The following is a 24,731-nucleotide window of genomic DNA, read 5'->3' as shown; positions in this document are numbered from 1 at the left end:
TGTAATATAGCTTTCACTGTCTAAATTCTTGGGTTGCAAATGATTTTTAAATTATTTTCTTAAAGGGAAAAGCATAAACTGGAATTGTGACAGGTCTACAGCAGCTCAAGACTTGCAGCTGTCTGCTGCTTACATGAACATGTACGTACCCGTGGGAATCTGTGCGTCAGTACAGTGCAACATACATACTCCCGAGTCAGTAATAGAATTCAGTTACAGATTAGTAATATATAACTCAGTAATGTAGTCAGTAAACTAAACAAGTAGGTAGTGATTAGGAAACAAAAACTGAGCTAAAAATAAAATTCAGAAAGTGACCAAAAATATAAAGACTTTCTCAGTTTCCTTTGCTTTCATTTCAGTGTATTTTTAGGCAGTATGTCCTTTAGACTGAGGTCCTGTCTTAAATGTTGATCTCTACCATGCTCTTGTGTTGCCATTATCTAGTATTCAGGCTTTTGAGAAACCCTCTCCAATCTTTCAGGGTTTGCCTCATGTACTTAATGTTTTTGGTGGTGTTTCTTTTATCACCCTGCTAGCACAGATTTTAAATATGGTTTTTGTTAGTCACTGTTTCTTTCAAGAGGGACGAGGCAGTCACAGGGAGACCTCTTGCCTTTGGTATCTGCCTAATAAAGTGCAATCCATGGAGAAAGAGGATGTTTTCATCAAATTTTGGCTTGGAGCATCAATCAAAGAAAGATCTCATCTTATTGTTGAGATTGGGGTTTTTTTTTTTTCAGACTCCTTTAGCATTCATATGCATCTCGAAAGAATAAGTAGTTGATCCAGATGAAAAGCCAGGAGGCAGTAAGGACGATGAAATAAATAAAATCTTTGTAAAATATAAGGTACAGAGTTGCCTGGTATAAATTTGGCAGAAGTAGAAGGGTGATTAAAGAGGAAATAGATGTTCCTTCAGAAGGCAGAGCCTGACTGCATTGCCTTTGTTCCCATTTAAAAACAGTGCAGACTGTGGAGTGGAGGTGGCCAGTGACCCGCGGGGATGTGGGTGGGCAGGAGCCATTGATGGCCCTGTCCTGGTACAGAAGTAGGACACCTCCCTGCCATTGGCCTTTGTTAATGGTCTGTGGTGTGTGGGACAGAAGGGGTTTTAACCTGAGCTAATTGTGTAAGCCATCTAATAGACTGCAGATTCCCTCTCTGGGTGTTTTTGACGTTGGCTTTCTCCAAAGCTGTGTTCCAGAGCCGCATTTGAATGCTGTGAAATCAAGGCTGTGTTCTCCCATATTGTCATATATAAATTATGTTTAAGGGTCAAAATGATTACAAACAAATTCTGGTGAAACCAGTCTAAATAAAGAAGGGGATAGCTGGCTGACTTTCTAGAAGTCAGTCTGCCATAGTGAAAAGGATGACGCTAATACAGGGATGGTAGTAAATTTCTGTGACCATCACTTATTATACTAGTTTTCCTTGCATATGGTTTCATTAGTGCTGTTGAGCATGTTTGCTGCAGACTTCCGTAAGATGTTTAGAGAACACTGAAGAATAGAGCCAGACACCTCTGAGGTTTCAAACGTGCATAGCTTCTCCATAGTCTTTGCAAGAGGTGAAGAAGCTGGAAGCAGTGATTGAAAATGAAGCCCAGTAGAAATTCATAAAGAACCTCAAATACTGTGAGTTGAGGTAATACATATGATAGAGCTATAACTATATTTGGCTTCTGGAGGAATATTTTTGTCCTTACGAATGTGCAGTGCAGCACTTCTATCGTGCTTCGCAGAAATCACGGTGCACGGAGCGCTTGTCCACACATCTACTCACCAGTCCTTTGTGTTTCCTCTGGACTTCGGTGAGTACTGAGCTGTGTGTATGCTAATTGTAGTTCTCCTCCAATTTCTTATCCCTAGGGTACCTGCAGGAAGAGTAAGAGACCATATGAAGTGTGTGGTATCATGCCTTTGTTCCTATGTTATGTGTGGTTATTGGATATGTAGTTCTGAGAGTGGTTTTCTTTACTGATACCTTTGTTACTGACACTGAAATGGTTGTGACTTTAGTGTCTCCTTTTTCCCCACTCATTCCCTGTTTGTCCTTGAAATCAAATGCAAAACTGTAGAGTCCATACTTCATGGGAACAGAAGACATTTATCTGAAACTTTCTCAAAAAAAAAGACAATTTTGTACATCATTATGCTGGTTTGCTTTTTGAAAAAGTTGTTAGCAGTGGTGACCTTATTACTGGGCCAGGTTTGAGGATATGGTGTGTTATGGAGCTGTCACAACTTACTATAACTTCAGCAGTTTGCCTAGATACTTTCCTCTGGCTTGATTTTTTTTTTTGCCTTCTGCGAAACTTGGAATAAAAATAACAGGTTTTGCCTTCCTATTTTTTTTTCACCGTGTTGGTACGGTGACAATCCCTGCCCTTAGTACCCATTTGTACAGCATCTAGCACAACTTGGTGCTGGTATCAGTTATATCCTTCAGGCACTGCTGTGATAACAAGTAATATTGCCAATACACTTTGCATTCATTTCACTGCAGATTGGGGACAGAATATTTTGGTTTAACGTATTCATGCAAAAGCCTATAATGGACTAGATCAGGATAAATTTAGCTATTAAAGAAAATAATTTTCTCCTTTATTTGAGCTGAAGCTTGCCTCTTAAAATGAATGCATTTGTTGTCTTCTCCATTTGGATCATTTGTGTGCTCTGTACAATTATTGTGGTACCCATAAATGTGAACTTGCTGAAAATGTTTGAACGCCATTTCAACCTGAGTGCAGTGCACTCTGAAACCAAGATTTTGTAAGATGACTGTATCCCTGCCACGAGAGCCAGAGACTGCTAGTTTTGAGCTGAGACTTCCAGCTGTATCTATATTTAAAATAATAAATATGATTTTTACTCGAAGGAAGGTAAAGATGGAGCATGTAAAAGTGCATATGAGAGGGGAGCGTGTCAATATGGAGGGTTAGATAATGATTCGTTTCTGGGATATTGGATTTGCCTCTAGGCAGACTTACTCAAAAGCTTCATTTTCCTCCTTTATTTCATGTTCATGATGTATTTATTAGGTAAATAATAGCAAAGTCTAGTTGTGCAGTACATAAGCTTTAATAAAAATGTAATTGACAGTGAAATTTGACAGTTGTGTTAGAGAAGAAAATCTGTACTGGAGCTGCACACAGCATCCCTTGCCTCACCTAAGGTCGCTTTAGAAAGAACCCACATAATGTGTAATGTGAGGTTCAGGTGCGCCTGCTTCTTGCTCTTGCTGGAGTTGTGGTTTTGAACCAATGAATACTTGAAATCAGTGTTTCCTTTTTAACACTCCTATGGGAAGAAGACATGATCTGTCATGAAGATTTTACAATCCAGGGCCTCATTCTGCAAAAATGTGGAGATGTGCTTAATCCTCCTGAAGTGAGTAGGAGTGGCTGCATCTGATGGTGGGGTGGGGGTGTGAGCTGCTGGTCTAGGGCTGAGGGACCTGGTCTTGGATGTATTGGCGTGTTCCACTCCATACCTATGGACAGACCTTCTGGCTTTGGCATAGCTGTCCCATACAGATCAGCAGGTGGGGAGGACTGGATGGATCAGTCAAGGCAGCTCTTGTAGCTTGGGTTTTTCCTCACCTGCAGAAGAGTTTTTGTGGAACAGATATTTCTGCTGTGGTGACTTCCATTTACAAGAGCAGATACACTGGGAATTAAAGCCTGTTTCTCTTCATAGAAGGAAAATCTTTGTGAATCTAGGTTTATTTTCTTTGAGAAGTTTTGTTTGTTTCTCCTTTTGTCATTGTTTTTCAGGAGATGGTTATGGGACCTTTGCCATGGCACCATTTGTTTTCGTTTGTAAAAGCAAACAACTTGCAATGCTAATTAAAGAGCATTTTAGATAAAGAGCTTTGCATTATTTATCTATATTCTTTCTTCATGGGAGGATGTTCTGAATTTGTTCATTAATGAACACTTAAAAATAATATAAAATTAGACCTCATGAATTCCTCATGAGGTGTCATTTACCATGATCACTTTTCTTGGCATTTAGGTGCTGTGAACAATTCATTATTCAGATAACTTTTTTGACTTCTGCGTCCTCAAAATGGGTATGTCTGCATGAATTCTCCAGGATTTAGAATTTTTTTCAGATTTTGATTTTAAGAAAAGATTGCTTGTGGTATATAAGTTTAAAAACACTTCTCTCTAGTGACTATAAATAAGATTCTTAATTGTTACCTTTTTTCCATACATATCAAATTAATTTCTGTTTATCATGGAATATGGGCAGTGGAGTATATGTAATTCAGGTAACAAGAATGGGTGCTAATTATCTTCTGAATACAAGCTCTTTTTGGTGTATGTATGTGACAGTCTCTCAGTTCAGCATGCAGACCTTTTTAGACTGCGGAGAACAAATTTTGTAAATATAAAGCATGTATATTTACATTTATCAAGCCACTGGCTATTGCTTATGCATGCAATAGGGAGATAAGACTGTCTTAATCAGTCTGTGGGTAGTTTTCCAAGTGATTCATTAACTGTGCTTTGTAATGGTAGATGGATGTCACATATTTACTGTAATAACTGAAGATTAATGTCAGTTATTCTAGCTTATTTAAGCATTGTAATAGTTGTGTTTACACATACAGGTATTCTTTGCGTTATTGTTGGAGCGAATATTTCAGCAGGAATAAATTGAAATTAATTGAATTAACAAAAAAAATGAAGATACAACAGAAGTATTTCTGAAACATTACTTGTAATGTCAGAGTTGCTATAACAGATATTTGTCACTGATATTTTGTAGGAGGGGTTATACCAAACCTTTTGGTAAGCAGTGTTTTGCAAAACACTGGCAAAGCTTATGCTGTCTTCCTGAGCAGCAAAGCATTTCTTTGAAATCTGTCAAACTAAAATACCTTGTACTTTGCTGATACATTACCATACTGAGAAAAGTAGTACACCAAGAAGTCATTTTTAAAAGTAGCAGTCTGATTAAATACATCCAGAATTTGAAATATGGGTTGCCCTAACTTATAAATTGCAGTCTCTAAATTCTGTCACAGATAGTATTTTTTCAAAGTTACAAAGATAGAATATTCAAATTATTGGTGGCTAAATTATCAATGTCTATCAACAGTGACTGCAATTTATACTGTTAAGCTGTATATAGAACATGGTGTTTCAGTATTGAGAATCTGGCAAGTTGTTGTCAAAAAACAAAACAGAATGTCTCTTTATACCAGTAGCATGTGAATGTCATCACATGTGACGTTTGCACTGTAATACTTCAAGACCAGTAGTAGCTGCCTAAATTGGGTCAGAGAAGGTCTACATAAGCATAGAGATGTTGCTAATTAAGTGGCAGGTATAGAGGTGTAAGTCTAATCTTCAAGAGGTAAGGATATATTTTTTAAAAAAAAACAACGTTGGGGTGAGGTCACTGTTGGATTTGTCACATGTATTTTGCCCTTATCCGAATAAGCCCTTGATGAGTTCCTAACAGCTTTCTTCAATTTTTGTAGAATTGCATTACAGTCCAGTACTTCCTTGTGTAAAGTTATTACCAGTAATTAAAACATAATGAAAGTTAACTGTGTGTCCACGACACTAGAGTATCTATTTAAAAATGTTCATATTGTGATCCAGGTATTGAATTAAAAATCTAAGTCTTAGTGTTGTGGCTAGGAAAAAACCAGCAAATGGCATGTTGAAGTCTATTCTTTAAATAATGCTACTCTTATGTAATGTGCTGACTGACATGGGATCAACAACTACTTTAATATTAAAAACAGTCATGGACAATGAATGTCCCAGTGCATGCACACTGAACTACTAACACTGGATATGAGCTTCAGACATGCAGGAGACAGGACAAAATGTTTGGAAAGGAGAGTTAAGGACTTACCTCTTTGTTAACATTAATAATTTAAGTCTTTACTAATGATGTGAATCAGTATGTACATCTAAAATAAGTATTATTCCTTTGTGCCCGTAAGAACTTTGAATGCAAGCTTTGGTACATAAGTGCTTTTGCACAGAAATTGCTCTGTAAATGGAGGCTTAAAATTATGCAGTAAAAAATTACATCTGAAATACTTTATCAGAAATTTTTTTAATAATTCTTCGGCATTTTTCTCTATCCATTATCTAATTTTTTTATACATCAAATCGATTTTCAGTAACCTACAACTTAGCAATAATTTGAAGGGCAAATAAGTGCCTTGATTCTCTTTTCTGCTATTGAAAAATCAGGAAAAGTTAATTGGAGTTGAGTGAGAGTAACTAAGAAGAAAACCTGACACCTGATGCAACATTAGTTTATGCCAAGATATTTTGATGAAGTATGATATGAGGAAATCTAATTGTTGCAGAATGGATTTTTACAGAGCAGCTTACTCTTAATGTTCTGAATGTCTTAAATACCTGAGTTGAATTCTGTTTATTTGCTTGGTGTGGAAGGTAAGCATGCTGAAAATGTAACTAAAAAGAGTTTGCAAAATGCATAAATAGGACATCAGCCAGTTCTGAATTTTGTTTTCTTTCACAGATTTTAAAAGACCCAGGGTTATTGTTTATCATGGGGAACTATAGATAGCTTTTGTGTCTGTTGCTAATAATAGATGATGTACCTTCCTCAGTGCATTGTGCTGAAGTCCTGCTTCTGCTGTAACTGAAACCAGTGGTGTGGTATTCCTGTCTGCTTTAGAAGGGCAGGGTCAGTCCCTAAAATTGCAGTGTACCTTGTGGGTTTTTTATGTTGGAAAGAACAGGGTCAGATGATGTAAATTCACACAGAAAGCTGCAGTTAGCCCTATCAGCTGCTTCACTCATCTTCTGACCAAATCTTACTGTCAGAACTGGAATTTTTTCTTCCCCCCCATTTCAATCAAGTTGATGCAGATACAGCATATATGAGCACACTGTGCTTAGCTGAAGCATGTCAGCCTTGGGGTGCAAAACCCCAACTCTGCAGCAGGCTGTTAGTAAATCTTAGAACTGGTGTTGGTGTCTGCTGTGGGGTCATAGAGGTGCAGAAATCGGAGGATGATCTTCCAGCTGGAGTCCCAAGCTAAACAGACTTAGCATCTGAAGCATTTAGTAGTATGTGCAAATAAATACATGTATGAAATCAGATTGGAAAAAGGAAATACAGCTGATACCAGGTGAAAGGGCAAGTCTTCAAGGGAGGAGTGTACGGGGCTGGTACAGTTTGACAGAGGATATCAGCAGTGCTCAGTGCCATGTGGCTGGTAAAATTGTCAGGGGGATTCTGGTTTGGATGTGCCGACTTCTTTCAATAAGTTACTATTTTTGTGGAGTTTATTTTCAAAATTATTCTGCTGTGTAGTTTAAGGCCTTTCTGTTAAGCACAATGTGGCAAGGCTTCTTTTTAAAAATTGTTAAACCGAGTAGCTATTCCTGGGCTTGATAATAAAAAATAATGGTAATTCAAAACTTATTTCCATTGATAAAAATGAGCATTATTTCTTAAATGAGGTATTAAACTAACACTGAAGCATTTCAATTAAAAAAAAAAATTGATCAGAATATAACCTATTTAGTCTGAGCCACGCTCATGCAGTTAATTTTGGAATAGACACCCCTTTTTTGGTGTGTGTGTGTCCCCCATCCTCCTGAATTACAGGCCTAATTTGTCACATGTACCCCATGATTTAAAAAAGCAAATTAAGTTGACTAATTATTACAATAATTACAGGATCAGATGAACACAAGGTTCAAAGTAGGTGGTGTCTTATGTTTCAGTTGTCTCTGTCCCTGGGCTGTGGAGTCTCTTGCATCATTTGACTCTCTTAAGTCTTTGGAGGGAGGCTGAGCCCATCTGAGGGATGCTCTTTGGTAAAAGATACCGGTGAAGCTGCATGTCACAAACTCCGCAGTAGACAGCAAAAGCCACCATTTGCATTGCTTTAATTTATCCAGATTTGAGAGTGAGATGATGTCCTTCCCTTGTCAGCACTGGTGACAGTGAAGGCAGTCTGGAAACCATAGTAGAGGCAAATGCTATATAGAAAAGGCTTGAAATACCCAGGTTTTTCTGCTTCCTTTGTCTGCCTAAGCAGTTTGCAGATGAAAACTTACATTCTTCAGTCCTCAGCCTGCAGATAAACATGCAGGCAGCTTTACTCACGTGACCGGTGGCACTGGCGACAAAGGGGCTACTGTCCTGTACGCACTTTGCTAAGCTGGATTCTTATTTGTCATTTTTTGGAAAGGTCTATTTGAGTCTCTTCTGTGAAAATTGGAGTTTCACATTTCAAGATAGATGTGCTTGTTAAAATTCCAGCCTGCACCTGTGCCTGATAAGCCTTTCTCTGATTAAACCTTTTTGATTCCAGTAAATATCTAAAGACCTTTGTATCTCAAGTTTGCAAATCCAGGGCTTTATTATTTAAAGAGGTGTCAGTTCATTAGTGAAAAATATAACCGGAGAATATAGGTCATCATTGGAACCAGTAAATGGTATGTCTTGGGACACTGAGTTTATTAATTGAAGGCAATCTGAATGACGACACATTGCAGATTGACTGTACCTGGTTAATGTTGTTGTCATTGCACTCTGTGATACAGTTATTAAATAGGTACAATATTTTACCTTTTCATATAGAGCCGTACACTTACTTCATCTGATTTAATGGAACTATAATTTTAATTATGATTATTACCTTAAATTATAATTAAATTTATGTGGTTTAAATTTACATTTGTGAAAATGGCTGCGTGATGAAAGCAGAAATCAGCTTCGCATTAACAAAAAAGAAGGTTTTTTAACTGCATCTTAGTATATGCTCACAGCCAAAGACTAGCATGACCTACTTTGCAACAATAACAGAGGAATCAAGCCGGGTTTTTTTGTTGAAGTATCTAAATTGGCCATGAATGCTACCTACTCATTCGTTTGTAAGTATCTTTAAAAATAGCTATTGTATCTATGAAACTTAAGGGTTTTTTCCTCTTCTCCTCTTATTTTGATGTAGATAATTAGCACCATGGAGCCTCAGGTGTCGAATGGCCCTACTTCCAATACAACCAATGGACCCTCCAGCAACAGTAGAAACTGCCCTTCCCCCATGCAGACAGGGGCTGCTACAGATGACAGCAAAACCAACCTCATAGTCAACTATTTACCCCAGAACATGACCCAGGAGGAGTTCAGGAGTCTCTTTGGGAGCATTGGTGAAATAGAATCCTGCAAGCTCGTGAGAGACAAAATTACAGGTAAGTGCTTCATATTGTTGACTTTATGTGCATTAGGGTCAGTTTACATTTGGGGTCAGCAAAACCTCGGTGCTTATATTGCAAGTGCTTAGCAGAGGGAATACTGTAAATACTCCTTCAGGTGGTAAACATTTAGTTTTCAGTGATGCACGCTGGATCCAAAACAGCTGGAGGTGAAGCCCCTTGTCTTTCAGCCTTAGTACAGATGTGAGGGGAAGTACAAGCATTGACAGTCTGCATGTGTGTAACACTGCAGCTTCTTGCAGCAGAGCTCAAATAATGGTGTTACTTTATCCTGATCATTCTGATTTCTATTTAACGTTGACCTGAGTTGTAGGAGGGTAGTCTAAATGTCTTGAGCCAACTGACCGTTCCTAATTCTGTTTCTTTAGAACCTCACCATACCTTCATCAAATTTTTGCCTATTAACAACAGTGTAAAGGTGGTTCTGCATGCCCATCACAGCTTATGTACTGTGGTGGTCTGAAACAGCAGTGGTCTGTAGTTGGGAGCTGCTGCTCTGGATTTCATTCAGATATTTGTGGATATTGGTTAATGAACTCTGTTCCCTGAAAACATTTTGATTTGCCGTGATTTTTTTTCTGCATGAAGTGATACCTGTTGGTAGGTGCCTTCAAAATAAGAGAAGCCTCCTATTACAGATAACAGAGGTGTCTTCACTATCGCTAGAGATGTGGATGGGTGCAGATGCACCTAGTCTACTCTGTACCCTTGCTGCCACAGCCAGGAATTCACAGATGCACAAGATGATGGGATGAACAATCAGCTTTTATAGCTTGCTTTATAGGTTAGTTTTATAGGTTGTGTGTCTACTCGCACTGTAGGTGGGGAACAGCTGAAATTTCACTGCTGTTTACTGCATCACCAGTGCTGTTATGTTTAGCATAGAGAGCACCAGCCTTGGGAAGGAAAGGGTTCTAGCAAAGGAGCAGTCTCATCTCAGATGCACTCCTGGCAACTTGGGAGTATGCTCTGCGGACAGAGGCACCATGTAAAGATGAGGAATTAAAATGCAAATCCTTGTACCGACTTCCATAACAGCCTGGCATCCGTTGGACTGGCAGCATTAGGATGATCTGCTTAGTGCTTTTAAACATTCAATGCTTCTTTTTTATTTACTTCCTGACATATAGCAATGTTCTGGTTGAACACAAGGCACATAACAAATGGCAGTAGCTGTAGGGCAGCTCAAGTCCTCACTATAGTCCAGCAGAGCTTTCTTCAGCATGTTGACCATGATGTATCTGTTTCAGTATATCTTCTGATTGGGCCACAGCATCAGGGGTATTAAAGGAAGAAGATTGTAAAATGGAATTGACTTTTATTCTTCTACTTAAAGAAAAATCCCTTATAACATCCCACTCCAAAAATTTCTGTGCAAATAACTCAAGTCCTCTTCTAAGTGTAGCTGGCCCAGTATCCCAGTGTGATGTACCACGCTTGATACCTGCCACCAGACCAGTTTAGCTTCAGACTGCAGCTTTTCTTTTAGTGTGAAAATAATCAAAGAAATAAAATTGCTGGTTGTTTCAGTTACTTCAGACAGAAGTGAATACCTAACCCTTGTCTGCAGGAGTCTAGTGTGCATAGCTTGAATTTTGATCGTGGTAGGTCCTATGATTTGTGAGCTTTTTTGCTTCCCAGATACCTCAAATTCATGGTGATTTCCTTGCAATATAATTTCAAGACTTTAGATATTCAGTGTTGTTTTCATAGAGAATTGTCTGTCTTTGGACAGAGAGCCCATTACTTCATCGGCTAGGAACAGTATTCTTTTTGTTTTGTTCCATCTCCAGGCTTTTGTCTCTATATTTGAAGATGTGAGAAATTTACTATATGATCTTCTGACATATTCTTGGGTAGTTTTTTGTCTATGCTTTTTCTTCTCATACAAAGTGCATAAATCTTTATGATCAGTAAAATACTTTAAAGGAAACGTTCTTTAAAAAAATACACAGATGCTTTGAGGACATCACCCCTAAGTGATTGAGGAGCCTACATGTTGTTTCAAAGTGATACAAGTACAAAAGAACCACATCTGAAAAAAATATTCTCCAAAGTATCTCTGCCATTTTTGAAAACAGAATTTAATCTGCCAAGGTTTTCAGGTCTGTTATCGAGGCGTTGTGCAACATTACTAAATTTTAGGATGTATGTTCATCCCTCACATTGAATTCAGTTAGTAAATCGAATGCAGTTCTCTGCCAGCAGCAGTCCATGTTTTTAAAGGTTCTTAGAACACTGAGAGTAACAAAAGCACTGAGGTCATACCTAGCTCATCTTTCTGGATCATCATGTAAGTGCTCTTCATTAGGCTTTCTGGAGTTTTATGTTTTTTGGGAGGGGAGAGGTGGAAGCATGCCAGTAGGCTGTTATAGGAATGACTGGCTTTTAGGGGTACTCTGATTTTTTTCTTGTTAAAAATCAAGGTAGATTTTTTGACAGTGAAAGCTATATTGCAGAAGAAACAGTAAATTCTTGAGCTATTCTTGCTGAACTGGTGAAGGTCTGAAACAATTTAGATTTTGTCTGCTTTTGGATTTTTCATTGTTTCTGTTGAAAATTTTGTGGTTTTAATCTCAGCCAGGCGTGCACTGTTCTAGTATGCCACTAAACAAATGTTGGAGCTCTTCCCTTTAAAAATATGGGTTGTCTTTATAGATAGTAAGTTTTTCTCCTTGCTAAGGTAGAATATCAGGTAAATCCAGGAAAGCCAGAGTAAAAAGCTGTAGAGAGGTTGCTTCAAGAAAAATAGAAAAGGTCATAAATCAAATCATCATCATTAGTTACCCTGGCAAAACCATGTTAGAAAATCTTGAATGTATTTCTGAGGTTAGATGCAATTGAATTGGTTCATTCAAAAGACTGTTTCCCCTGTCCTGTTAAGGAATTGCCCGGGTTGTGTGAAATAATGTTTAGGCTCCCAAAATACTCTTATCAAGGAGTTCAAAGCTAAATAAAGGCTGTTAGACATACAGGATCCCTTTGAGAGAATTTATGATCTGAACTCTTGTTAATTTTAAAATGGATTAAACAGTATATGTCAGGAAAAATCATCTGCTCCAAGTCTTTTTGCAGTCTTAGAACAGTAGTAGGGTTTTTAAGAAAATTGATTCGTGATGTTACCCCTCGCTTTGGAAAGACACATGTTTAAACAAGCATATTCCTTTACTAAAAAAATATGTTAATTTGGTAGTACACCGTACTGAGTTGAATAGGAATGACAGCTTCTAAGACAGCCTTTAATTTGGTATTCAAAACCAAAATTGTAAACTTCGGTTTTGTTTGGTAGCTGCTCAGAACAGGCAGGATATACAGTAGCATTTTTAAAAGATGCTAATGACTTGAAAGAGGAGATGGAAGTCAGGCATACATTTTAATTATGGGGGAGGGGTTGCAACAGAAAAAATGGTTTTTTTCACTGCAGAGATTTTAAGGGAATGAGACAAGGAAAAACAGACTGAAGATAGCTGCTTTCATTTGGCAGGGGTGTTTAATAAAAAGCAGAACTTGTGGTTGTAAAGTGTGCTTATTAAATTCTTCATTTACACTACCTAATTAATTCTAGCATTTTAAATTAACAGTGAAACTGGTCCCTGCTGTACCATTTCATAGCTACAGCATATTTCGTCCAACAACCCAGTTGTTCAGGTTTAATCAGCTGCTCTCAAAAATGAGAAGGAACTTGAGTCAAAAAAAAACTAAATGGCATAAACATTTTGGAGCAGCATTAGATGAAGGGGGGTGAGTTCACGGAGGAATACTATGGCTTCAGATGGATGTGAGACTCGGCGCTTACAAGCAATGCTGAGCTGTGTAGAGTTGCAGATACTCTTTATTTCTTACTTTGTCTAAAGAAAGCCAGTGATAAATACCCTCCTGTCTTGGGCAAGGAGAGCGCTTGAATTCATCAGAGAATCTTGAGAGAAGAAATGCTGAACTTGTTTTGTCCCATGTTTGAAAACAAAAGATCCAGTCAGCATAGTGTCTGTCGGAGACACTGTACTTGATGCTGGCCAAGTGAGTTGTCCTTGTTGACATAGTTTGTGTGTGGGAGAAGGGGATGTCTGTTATTAATTTTTTTTAATTGATTTGGTGACCTTAGTTGAGCTCTTAAGAATTGTATCTTTGTTTCTCTGTAATCTACACAGGTATTCTTCAAGTGATCTGTACCTAAAGTCTTTGGATCTCAATCTTTCATATCTTAAAACAATCTAGGCACACTGTGAAGCAGAATATTTATTGATAGAGGATTTCTGTGCATCACTTCTAACAGAGTTTGCATATTCCTGCTGTGTGGTACAATTTGATGTTCGTTGCTTACATAATCGGGAACTCATTGCTCCTCTGCCCAAAATGCAGCTCTGTCTTGAAATTGTTCCTTTTGAATTTGCAATTCCTTTAAGATTATACACAAATATTTATATATTTCATTTTAATTTCAGGTATTTATAATAGGGCTGATGCAGACTTAGATTAAAACTGCAGTTCAGAAATAATCGTGGCATTGTAAGTGTAATACAAATATTGATGATCCCAGTGAAAACTCAGGACAGGCAAGCTATTGACTCAAAGCAGTAGCATCTGTGTGTTATCACATGTTAGGAGAGAAAGAAATATTCATTGGTTTACCTATAGTGTGGAATCCATTCCTTACTCTTCAAATGTTCAACCGTACAAACCTGAAGTTAGTAAAATGGCAGTCAGAAATAATTCATTGAGAGGGTACAGGAAAATAGTATCTTAGATGTGTGGAGAAGCATTCAATGTTCATTTCTCCATAGAACCAGTAAATTCCTAACCTGGGGAGGATGGTTCTGCCTGTGCTCTGAGCAATCCACCATGAACCCCTTCTGGTCCAGAAGTACATTAAGTTGGTGTCATCTGTCTTCTAAAATTTTTTCCTATCTCCCTGTATAATGAGCAGTTTACCTGCACATATCAAAAAGGTGCTGCTGTAAAACGCAGAGCCAGATTTTATTTAACCAAGCATGTTCAGTGAATGATGGCACTGAACTGGTGTTTCTATCTGGAACATGCTGTTCAGAGATTGCATGCTTGGAGTTTCTTGAAATTTGGGGCTTAATTAAGCAGCCTTAATTTCAGCATCTGGAATCGGTAACTCTTTTGAAAGCAGTGGATGGAGAAGGTCTGTGTCCTTGGGAGCAGAAGCCATTAATTGCACTCTGGCAGTGACCCGAGGAAGCCAGGTGTGATCATGTTCTCCAAGAGTGTGGCCCTCCAGGAGGGAAGGTATTGAAGCTGATGGCAGGTGTGCAGTAGCAGGAAAACACTACTTAAGCTTTCCTTAGTAAACAGACATCTTCTAGTATTGGCCCAGTGTTTGCAGCAGGCAACAGCTAAACTTTTTTCTAATGGGAGGTTGTGATGCCTGATAGAGTAGATGAGTGAGAGGTCACGGTGTCCATCTTGGATCGAAGAGAGACTCTGAAAACTCATCATAATGGAAAGACAGAAAGCAAAAACAGGATTAATGGTGAAATTTAATTACAGGAAAGAGGCCTTTTGGTAATATAGTTCATGACAGTAGGTAACTGTTGCACGGTTAAGTCTGCATTTGAAAGACTCAGGCTGGCAATTGCAGAGATATTAGTAAAATTGTGCCACTTTGTCATGGGAGGAAAATATTTATTTTATTCAAGGGAAATAGTTCAAAGCTATTTATGTTTAGAAGCTGCAGATAGGATGTGTATTCACTGAAAACTTCACATACAAAGGATACCAGTGTTTTGTATATGTTTTCTCTAGGAATTTTGTAAAAGGGCATACCAAAGTGTTTCCTACTGGAAGAAAAAAATGACCCATATGCAGATAAATATAGCTTACTGTGAAACCCAGCATTAAGTTACCCAATCCTAAATGACCGAAAGTCTAATCTGAGCATAAACTACTTCTACACTTGATGTCCAATTCACTGATTGTGCTTTGAAAGTGCCTTCCATTTTGAGATATTACTGGTTCCAGAGGTTTTCCCCCACTTAAAATACATTAAACAGATAGGATTATAGAATGTAGGGATTATGTTAGATAAGACTTATAAACTCTTTAGAAAGTATGTAAACACTCATGCCTTATGGCATAAGCCCACCTAATAACAGGGTTTAGGAGAAAAATACCTTGTAGAGGTAGTTTATTCCCTTGTTGACTTGGAAGGGTTTTTTAGTAATTTTCTGTAAAGCAGTGGTAACTAGTCACTGATCTCTTGATCGTTTATTTGGTACAGATCTTGTTAGACTGAGTGTTAGCAGCAGTTGATTTGCTCCAGTAGTAGAGAAGGATTAACACAACCCTTCAGAACAGGAAAACAACCTAGACTTACGTGTTGTAGTGATCACCATTTAGAAAGTGAATATAATTCTGGCATTTGGTTTGATTGCATATAAAGGCCATATTTAGTAGTGCCCCTCAAATTGGCGTATATGGAAGCTCTGTAAGCAGTGCAGTTTTCTGCATTTGACTTCTTTGAAAGCAAAAGACTTAGTATTTGTGGAAATAGGAAAAACACTCATGCAGCAGAGTACTCTGCTAAAGAGTTCTTTTCTCTGAAAAATAATACCAAATTAAGTGAATTAGCTTAAGTTTTTCAGGAAGTGACTTGTAGACTGGCTTCACTGTATTTCAGTAGGTGCAGGAGATCTGTATGGGAGTTATTTCTTTGAGTTGAATGCATGGTCAAAATCCAGCAAGGAAGGAGTGGTCAGAGTAGTATACCAGGAGCTGAAAGTCAAATGCCCAAAAAGAAGTGTAAAATAATGTGTTAGAGATGAAAAAAAACTCTTTCTGTGAATCAGATGGAATGCAGAGCATGCTTCAATTTTTGGTTCTAATCTTTGGTACTTCCAAATGCATGCAGAGAATAAAATATTAGAAAACATGAAAAAACAGACATGTTTCAGTCTTTTAAACCTAAAATCTAGAATGATTTTTTAAGACTAAATATATGGCTCTGAATGTCATTAGGGACCTTTAAGTTGATCTTAATTTGGTAGCCTAGCTATTTTATTTTTATAGCTGCTTATTTCCTGAAGTGTATCTGTTCTTGAGTAGAGATGAACCTGATTTCAGTGTTGCATATCCTATTCTAAGGGCTGCAGATTCAAGACAATCCCCAAATATTTATTATCTAAATGAACATTTGCATTAAGTATCTGAACTAAATTCATTAGCACTGTGGGGGAGGGAACACAGAAATAGTAGTGAGAGTCTTGGTGCTAGATTTCTGAAATGTTTGGTATGGCTTCATGTCTGTTTTAAATGCTGAGTAAAATGGACAAATTTTCATCCGGCATTTTCTTTATCGCCTCTCTGCAGTCATCTGGTGCATACTCTGTTCTGGCGAACAAAAGAATTTTGATTTCTTGAAATGAGTGTTGGGGCAAATAGGCAGAAAGCAAGTAGGCATGACCCTTGTGCTGTGAAAGAGCTTTCTAATTAACTTCAGCAGTTTCAATCCTGAGCTTGTTCTGAAGTGTGTTAAATGCCTTTAATGCATACTTAGTTTATTCTTCAGTTTTAACTGCTTGGTTTGAGTAAGTCTAGTGAGGAAGTATCGTTTTCCTCAACAGCACAAGCACACCTACACCTCTAGAATTGTGACCCAGATACAAGGTTATTAGAGGCTTTTCAGTGTGTATGCTGACCTTCTGGTCTGAGACAACTCTTCCATCCTTCATGTCATTTGCATTGAAGGTAACTATCTACTAGAGAACAACCAGGTGAAGTGGTTCTTTTGAACTGGACTGTCATCAAATAGAGGGTTCCACCACCCTTAACCTCCAGTGTTGTCTGTCCTTTTTCCCTTGTTCTGCCCATCCCTCACAGGGTCTGTGCTTCAGCACTCATCCACAGCTGCTTCTGCTCCTAACCCTTTTTCTTTTATTTCCTTTTAGCCCAAGGAGGACAAGGAGAAAGGGTAGGAAAGGAATGAGAGAGCTCCAAGAAATCTCTGGGAGATTGCCAGCAGTGTCCACTAACAATATGCTATTCTCCATTTGAGGCAGGGTCTTTCAGGGCAGCAGTGGACAGCACACCAAGAGATACTTCTCAGGGTTCTAGGGCTGACTTTACCCAGCATTTATCTGTTCCTTGCTACTCAAGACCTTCTGCCCTTCAGCCCTACCAATGAGCAGCACAGCTGCACTGTGGCTGTCACATCCGCCTGTCTCCCCAGTGCTTTTGCTAGACAACTTGTCCAAGAACAACAGTGACCTATGTAGAAGCAGTCTAAATGGTTTTGAAAGTGACCTATCCCTATTCTCCTTTTTCACATAACTGCTTTTTACCAGTGCTGCATTAGGAGTTTCTTCTTGGCTTTAAGATGGTGTTTAGCAAACTTGTGACCAGGGTTATTTGACCTTGTTTCTTGGACTCAGTGAGCTGGTAAGTTCTTGCCCCTTCTTTGTTGCAGAGCTGATCTGTCATCACATCATCAGCATGCAGGTGCTTTTCTCTACAGCCGGAAGAGCCCTGCAAGACCTTTACCTTGACTTCTGGGAATGGTCAGCTTGAAGTCTTCAGATCAGTATTGGGATCTGCTGCCCATGGGAGTGCATGTCCTCAGCACACCTGTCTTTCTGCTAGCTCAGTTTGTGCAGTCCCTATACTGATGAAACAAAGTATGTCTTGAGACTCAATTCACTTAGACCCCATCCTTCAGATCTTCTTTGCTTTTGGGGTTATTTTAACTGTGACTTGAGCAAGGACCTATTTACATCATCAAGCCAACCTGTTTTCTATTTGTCAAGTGAGATGCCATCTGTAGAGGGCAGAGTTCCCCTTGGGATATCTACTGCATGGAGGTCTTGCCTTGCCTCAAATCCTTTCCTTCTCTCTTGTTCCCAGAAAACTTCAGAGGTTCAATCCCAATGCTTTGAAATTCAGGGTATCATCTTAATTTGCCTTAAGGTTAAGAAGTGTTAATTTCTAGTTATGTTATGCACAAGAATGTATGGAGAGGGGGATTTACCACTGTTTTCTACACGTACCCTTAATGCTATTTACCATCTATTCTTTTCTCCTGCTTAAAGGATAGTTTCTCTTGCTGTCTGAAATAGGAGACCAGCAGCCTTTGTATGCAGCTCACTGGTAATTCTGTGCTTATTGTCAGTGCTGACAACCTTCTCAGTAATCTGTTGGCTATTGGAAGTTGCTCTGATGCTCTACCTTTGCCAACAGGCAAGCATACATCTTTGGATTTCAGCAGCATCCTACTTCATGTCCTGTGCTTCGTTCCTGGTGTGGTCACTGATAGGGTATTGCAGCCTCTGACTTTTTAAACCATTTGTGGTACAGCCTGAGTCTTGTTCATTCCTTTTTGCATCTCTGCATGCTTGTTTAGGCAGGCTTTGTCCAGGTGCCATGTTTTTCATTTCTGTGATGCTACAATCTTGTGGACCCTCTCATCCCTGTGAGACTTTGATTCTAAGAAAGAGGTAAAGAGGGGAAGAAGGCATCATTTCACTGAAGTCTTGAGTCCATTTCTTTGGCTTTGCTCACTGGCTCTGCTTTGGCAGACTCACTGCTGGGGTTTGTTGGACATAGCTGCTGTTCTCCATTCTTTTTGAGGAGGATCTGTCACTTGACATTGCAGATGCTCCTACTTGTCCCTGCTAGGAATTTCAGTGCAAGTTACTGACTTGCAGGTGCTGCTGGAGACAGGATGTTGGAGTAGGCAGACTTCTGCTCTGACCCAGTACTGTTGTTCTTATGACTCTCAGTATCTGCTTAATCAGTGGAATATATCAGCTTGAGGGGAAGGAAAATAAATGGGTTTTTATTCACAAGAGCCCAGACTGGTTTTTTTCAGTTAGATGGTTTTTAAGGGGTGTTGCAAAAGCAGATGGACAAAAAGCTGCGTCATACTCACCTGCGAGCAAACAAATGGCAGCATCGCCAGTATGATTAATTGTTACTGTACTAGAGGGGCTGCTGTTTCTGCGGTAGAAGGTCTAATGTGCCTGCTGCCCTATATGGATAACTGTCTGTGCTCACATACATTTTAAAGCACCTTAAATTGGTTATCAACGGGTTTCCTCTTGCTACAGCATTCTAGGGCCCACAAAATGAGGCTGCCTTCCTCTTCCTTAGGATGCTGTTAGTTAGATATAGGGGGTGTTTTAACTTTCCCTGTTGTGAGGATGGTAGGTAGGACATGTAACAAGGAAGAAGTATTCTCCAGCAGTTCCTTTTTTTAGACTCCTCTGTTCTCCTACATGCTGTATCTGTGTCATTTCTATTTACCAGTACATCTTTCTCCCATTTCTCTACTTTTTTTCTCTAAATATTTTCCTACTCTGGAAGCCACTCTGTCTTAAACCAAAAAAAAAAACCCAACCCCAAACATGAACAACTTGAGCTTGACTGGTAATGCTTTTTTCCCTTATGCTTTCTACTACACTGGAATAGCTGCTTTGTTACCTTGGTTTTGTTTATTGGTGGGATTGTGGTACTTGTTTGTTCTAGGTAAGGTATGTTTAGGTACTCTGCCAAACTGGAGACAAAAGGAAAAATAAGTATATTTTCCCTCTCCTCTGTTCACAACCTACATGTTTAATATTGTGAAAAGCCTTTCTACAGGAGTTGTGTATCATAAAATCTCCATGGGTTTGGTGGTGGTCAGCCAGCAAGAACAGCTTGTAGTCATGACATCCACACATGGTGTGTCCAATGCCAAACATGTGGATAGTGTCATAGGGGAAGGTGTTGGCTGATACAGATGAAATCTGCCACCTTTAAAAGGGGAAATACTTGCTTTTCAGTGTGGAGAATATACATCAAGGAGTATATTCATGCTGATGTTCTTTTCAACAAAACTATCAAGATATGTAAGTGGTAGAACTAAGTAGTATGTGCACACAACAAAGTCATAATATTTGCTCCTTTAAGCAGTTTTCATTACTGCTATTACCTGCAAGTACCTAAAACGAATCTTATAGACATTGGAAACATAGTTAAATTCCTGTTCTTGCTTTAAAGTTCTTGAAAGTTCTGTCTTTAAAGCCAAAGCAAATTTATTAAGTAGGCTCACTGCAGTCGCAAGTATTGATGGATAGCAAAATTTTTATAGGTAGCACATTTCGGAATATGATAAAGTGGCTTTACTTTTCTCAGCATCTTTCCAGATGCTGTGTAAAGTAATCTACGTAAATCTAACTATTACAGATTAACCTTCTTAGCTGTCAGGTTGCAGCTTTTATTTATGTTTTCGCTGATCAGATTAAAAATGCTGCAGACACAGGTTGTGTTGTTAATATTAAATTTTCTATTCCGGTCCCTAACAAATTACTTTTCTCTGTGCATTGGAAAAACTGGTTAGTAGAGCTCAAAGAGTTTAATTAGTAGGCTGTTTGAGGCAGAATAGGTATTCTGAGTCATTGTTCAGAATTACCGTGAAATTTTAGTGTTGTGGCTTTTTTGTTTTTTGTTGTTTGACAGAGGCTGAGGTACAAAACCTTAAATGTTGCTGAATTAAATCATAATGACAAAATTAATAGGGCTTTTTGAATTTGCAGTCAGCCAGGCTTCAGCTATTGCTGCTGCGGTATGTTATGTCCCATTTAATATCCTTGTTTTGCAAAACAAACTCTTGTTTTTCTGTAGTTTTGTGTGCTTCTGCCATTTCCTTTAGACTGGAAATGTTACTGGCACTATTTCCACATAAAATGCTTCAAGGTTTGAGGATGCACCGGGTTTTCATATCTTAGCTGTGCCTTGCCTTTCTCAGTTCTTGTGCTTGCATAGTTCTTCTCAGCAAGAGAGCATGTTCTTGGCCTTTTAACAAAAATCTCTCCTATAAACCAAGTTTACTTCGTTAAGCCACAACTGATTTTTCACTCTGCCTGTGCAGTTCTTAGACCCATCACAGAAGTGGGGACCTTGGTCAGTGCACAGGCTCTGTCATGGTTCTGTCTTTCTGCTCTTCTTACCATCACTCCACCACTCATTACTGTCATCTTCTAGAATAATGGGTTTTCTCCTAAGCTTTGAATCTGGGTTCCTGGCATCACTTTTGTGTGCAAAACTTTGGTACATTTGCACCAAATTGTGCACATGGTACAGTATGGGATCACTGTGATCTGAACTTACTGTCACTTTGAAGCCTGAGCAGTGAAAAATCACTGCTTATTCTGGTTTGCTTTGTTTCTGCTCCATTGTTCACTATTTTTAAGTTGCCTTCCACTTCCATCTGAATTTCAGAAATACTAGTATTTGGGATGTGATACAGGAAGGGAAGATAAGTCTGCTGTGAACTGTGTACCTTTTCCATGACCTACTGCTTCACACTACCTTTTCTCTTTTGGTTTCAGACCATGTAATTTTTTTACCCTCTTAACTTCATCTTCTCTTATGAGTAATGGTATTAAGTAGCACAGTGTTAATATTTCATATCCAGTCATAGTCTTTACACATTTGAAGTATCTATAGGCTTTTGCATCTCCTTTTAGTCACAGTTTAACCAAAGGTTATCATATTTCAATGTTTTAACACACTGGACACTTCTAATCTTGCATCTTAAGGTACTCTCAAGCCTTAAGTCATTCTTGATTTAAAAACCTGGTGGTTGCTGAAATTTGCCTTCCGTTTGTTGCTTTACCTATCTCCAGGAAATACATTTCTTGTTATAGTTGAGTGCAGTCTTCACCATTCTTTATGTACCACTGGTCCAGTGACACTGGCCTATTTGGGATGTAAAAGGCTTCCTCCCTTTCACTTATGGCATGCTTTATGTAATGTAGTGACTTCTTTAATTCCTGTTGCAGATTTTTCACAATGCTGCTTACCATTTTTTATGTGCTGGTATGTCCTTTTTTTCTGGGTCTATTTGTTTTCACTTTTTCTTACTGAATATTGTTTTAACTTAGCCTGTTTGTTTCTAATGTCTGTATTCTTGTGTTTAAGTTATCTCTTCTTCAGCATTGAATTTACTGTTTGGGATAGACAAGTCATGGCTGTTTCTTGTCCATTCATGCCTGTCCCCAGAACACTGGATTTTTATAGTACAGTCCCTGTTCTGTTCTGGGACCGAGCAGGGAGGAGTGCAGCCGTACTCTTCTCAGAACAGCTGCTGATTCAGAGGCTGTGTGCTCCTTGAAGGACAAGGGAGGAGAAGATGAAAAGAAGAGAACCAAGAGATGTCAACTGCGGCGGGGGGGGAGATCCAAATATTTGTTCAGAAATGGAACTCAGTTGTCTTACATATGCTGGGAGCAGTAGCTTCTGAAAATGTACTTAATCAGTTGTTTGCAGTAGTATGGACCAAGACATGTTTAAAATACAGTTTTACATTTAAAGAAAGTTGATAAAAGTAGGAAAACAAAAAGGAGGATAATATGTTCTGCAGCATGAAATGTGCATGTTGTTTACAAGATACTTCCATGCACAACTCACACTGGTCCGATAATAAGGTTTCTGTCTTAGGGTGGAGGAGACACAGTTTTAGATCCCTGTTCTAGTGACTGTTACGCTGTCCAAGTTCACCCTGGAAATCTTGATGTCTCGGTTTCTCTCCTCCAAATAGGAATAAAAGTGCTTTCCTCAGTAGTGTTCGTGAGGAAAGGTGTGTTACAGAGATAAAATGCTTCCATGCTACAGTAATGGGGGAACTGCAGAAGACTCCCGCCAAGTCAGCAGCATCTGTCTCAAACTGCCACTTAAGCTTTGCATGCAGATTAGTTCATGTCCTCAAGTACAGTAATTACACAGCTGACTTTGTTAAAACTCTGTGTAGTACGCAGGTAAGAGCAAAGTCTTGTTTCAGGTGAGATACAGAACATCTGAAATGCTAGAAGCCTTTAAGAGACTGTAAGGCACTATTTGCAAGAGTAGGTATGTTTTATATTGCTTGTGTGGTCAAGTTTAAAATGGAGTAATTGCATGTTTTTAAAACTTCTGTGGGAGTAGGATTTTTTTGAAAGGATCGAGTCTTGCTGGGCAGCAGCAGGTTCTGTCAAAGCATGCTCCATGTTCTGCGTGGATGTGTGGGGCTATTCTAGAATGAGAGTCACTACTGTATCTAATTTTGATGGATAGCAGCTACTGTCAATTGGTATTTAATTTAGAGGAGAACTGCTGCTGCTTCAGCATCTCTGAAAATCAAGATACTAAATTACACTAAGGGATTTGTCAAAACTACAGGGGAGGACAAAACTCATGTAATCTCCTAAATCAGGCTTTCTAACTCTGCAAGGAGCTGGTTGAATGATGTTGCTTTCTGTTGTGGGGAGCTTGCACTTGGATTTGGGGAGGGTCTTGCTTTGTTTTTGAGGTCACAGTGTTCAGGTCCTGGCTATTCTCTTCCAGACAGAGATGTGGATGTGGAGGGGTTGCAGTCACCTCACTAGCACTAATCATCTGATTGCTTTAGCTGTATTCATAGGATTTGTTTCACATTTTGGGCAACGCTTTGTTTTATTCCCCTTTTTTTTCCTAGGCTTGTTGTCATGGTATCTGGCACTTCCCATTCAGATATTAAAATTGAGTGAGTGGTGTCTGTATGTCTGGTTCATTTTCCCTCTCTTACCCTCTCCCCGAGGGAGAGTTTTACGTGGGATGTAGCATGCTGTTTGCAAGGGCTTCCTTTGGGGTTTTTTTAATCACGTAGCAGCGTCTCTGTTGGAGAAGGCCTGGTGCAAAGAAGCCCCTTCCACTTGGACTGGAGTTTATTAAATCTATGTGCATAGGGCTCCAATGGGAGCTCATTGTGCAAGTCATGACTCCCCCCGAGCCCCCCAGAAAGGCCCGTCTCCTGTGCAAATGAGCTTTTATCTAAGTCTCTCTGGCACTGCCAGGATTAAGGCAGTGACAGGATTTTTCCCCCTGCAGATTCCCTGTAGGGAGGGCCCAGCCTTTGCTATTTAGGTATCAGGGCTCTGATGCTTATGGGGAAGAAAGTTTGCTTGAGGAATCTTGTCCCATCTGAGGAGGTTTGTGTCAGCATGTACGCTTTTACAGGTGCTCTAGCCAGAGCTAGGCTTCAGCCTGTGGAATGCAGAGGGATTTTCCCTGAGGTTTGGGTTTGCTTATTTATTTGTTAGGAAACTGCAAACATGGTTTTTAGGAGGGGATCTGTTGTAAGTGTATCACAGTGCAAGTCTGGAACCTGGCTTTTCCTCAGTAGGATCTTAAGAAAAAGAATCTACTGACAGTCAAATTTTGCTGATGGCTGTTTTTAACCAAGGATAAATTGTGTTCCTTAATTGTAGGTGCACTGTAGCATCAAGGCATATCTGGGGCTCTAGATTGGATTTCATTTAAATACAGCTAGTTTTTCCTAATCTAGAAGGAGATTCAAAAGAACTAACAAGGGCACTGACATACAGTAATTTGATGGAAGGTTCCCAAACAAAACTTGTACCCAGTCACCTGTCTGCAAAAGGCAAAACCCAAGCTTTTTATTACTCATCCTTCTCTTTTTTGCTTTGAGACATTTTTCCCTAAACTCCTGCAAAAGTCACAGTTACATTGTAATAGGAGGAGG

At 39.1% G+C, this 24,731-nt stretch overlaps 1 protein-coding gene across 6 annotated transcripts in view; it reads left to right on the top strand.

Annotated features, from left to right (window-relative positions):
- The window catches only part of ELAVL4 (ELAV like RNA binding protein 4), a 64,660-nt gene that overhangs the window by 12,765 nt on the left and 27,164 nt on the right, over nt 1-24,731 (top strand). For all 6 annotated transcript variants that reach the window (XM_074876092.1, XM_074876091.1, XM_074876095.1 and 3 more), the window contains exon 2: nt 8,974-9,214. In XM_074876092.1, the coding sequence (XP_074732193.1) occupies nt 8,974-9,214 (241 nt within the window). The remainder of the gene's footprint in view (nt 1-8,973; nt 9,215-24,731) is intronic.

Source organism: Strix uralensis, chromosome 8 (assembly GCF_047716275.1).
Source record: "Strix uralensis isolate ZFMK-TIS-50842 chromosome 8, bStrUra1, whole genome shotgun sequence".
Classification (NCBI taxonomy): domain Eukaryota; kingdom Metazoa; phylum Chordata; class Aves; order Strigiformes; family Strigidae; genus Strix; species Strix uralensis.
The sequence above is the reverse complement of the archived record's forward strand: the minus strand, read 5'-3'. Positions and strand labels throughout refer to the sequence as shown.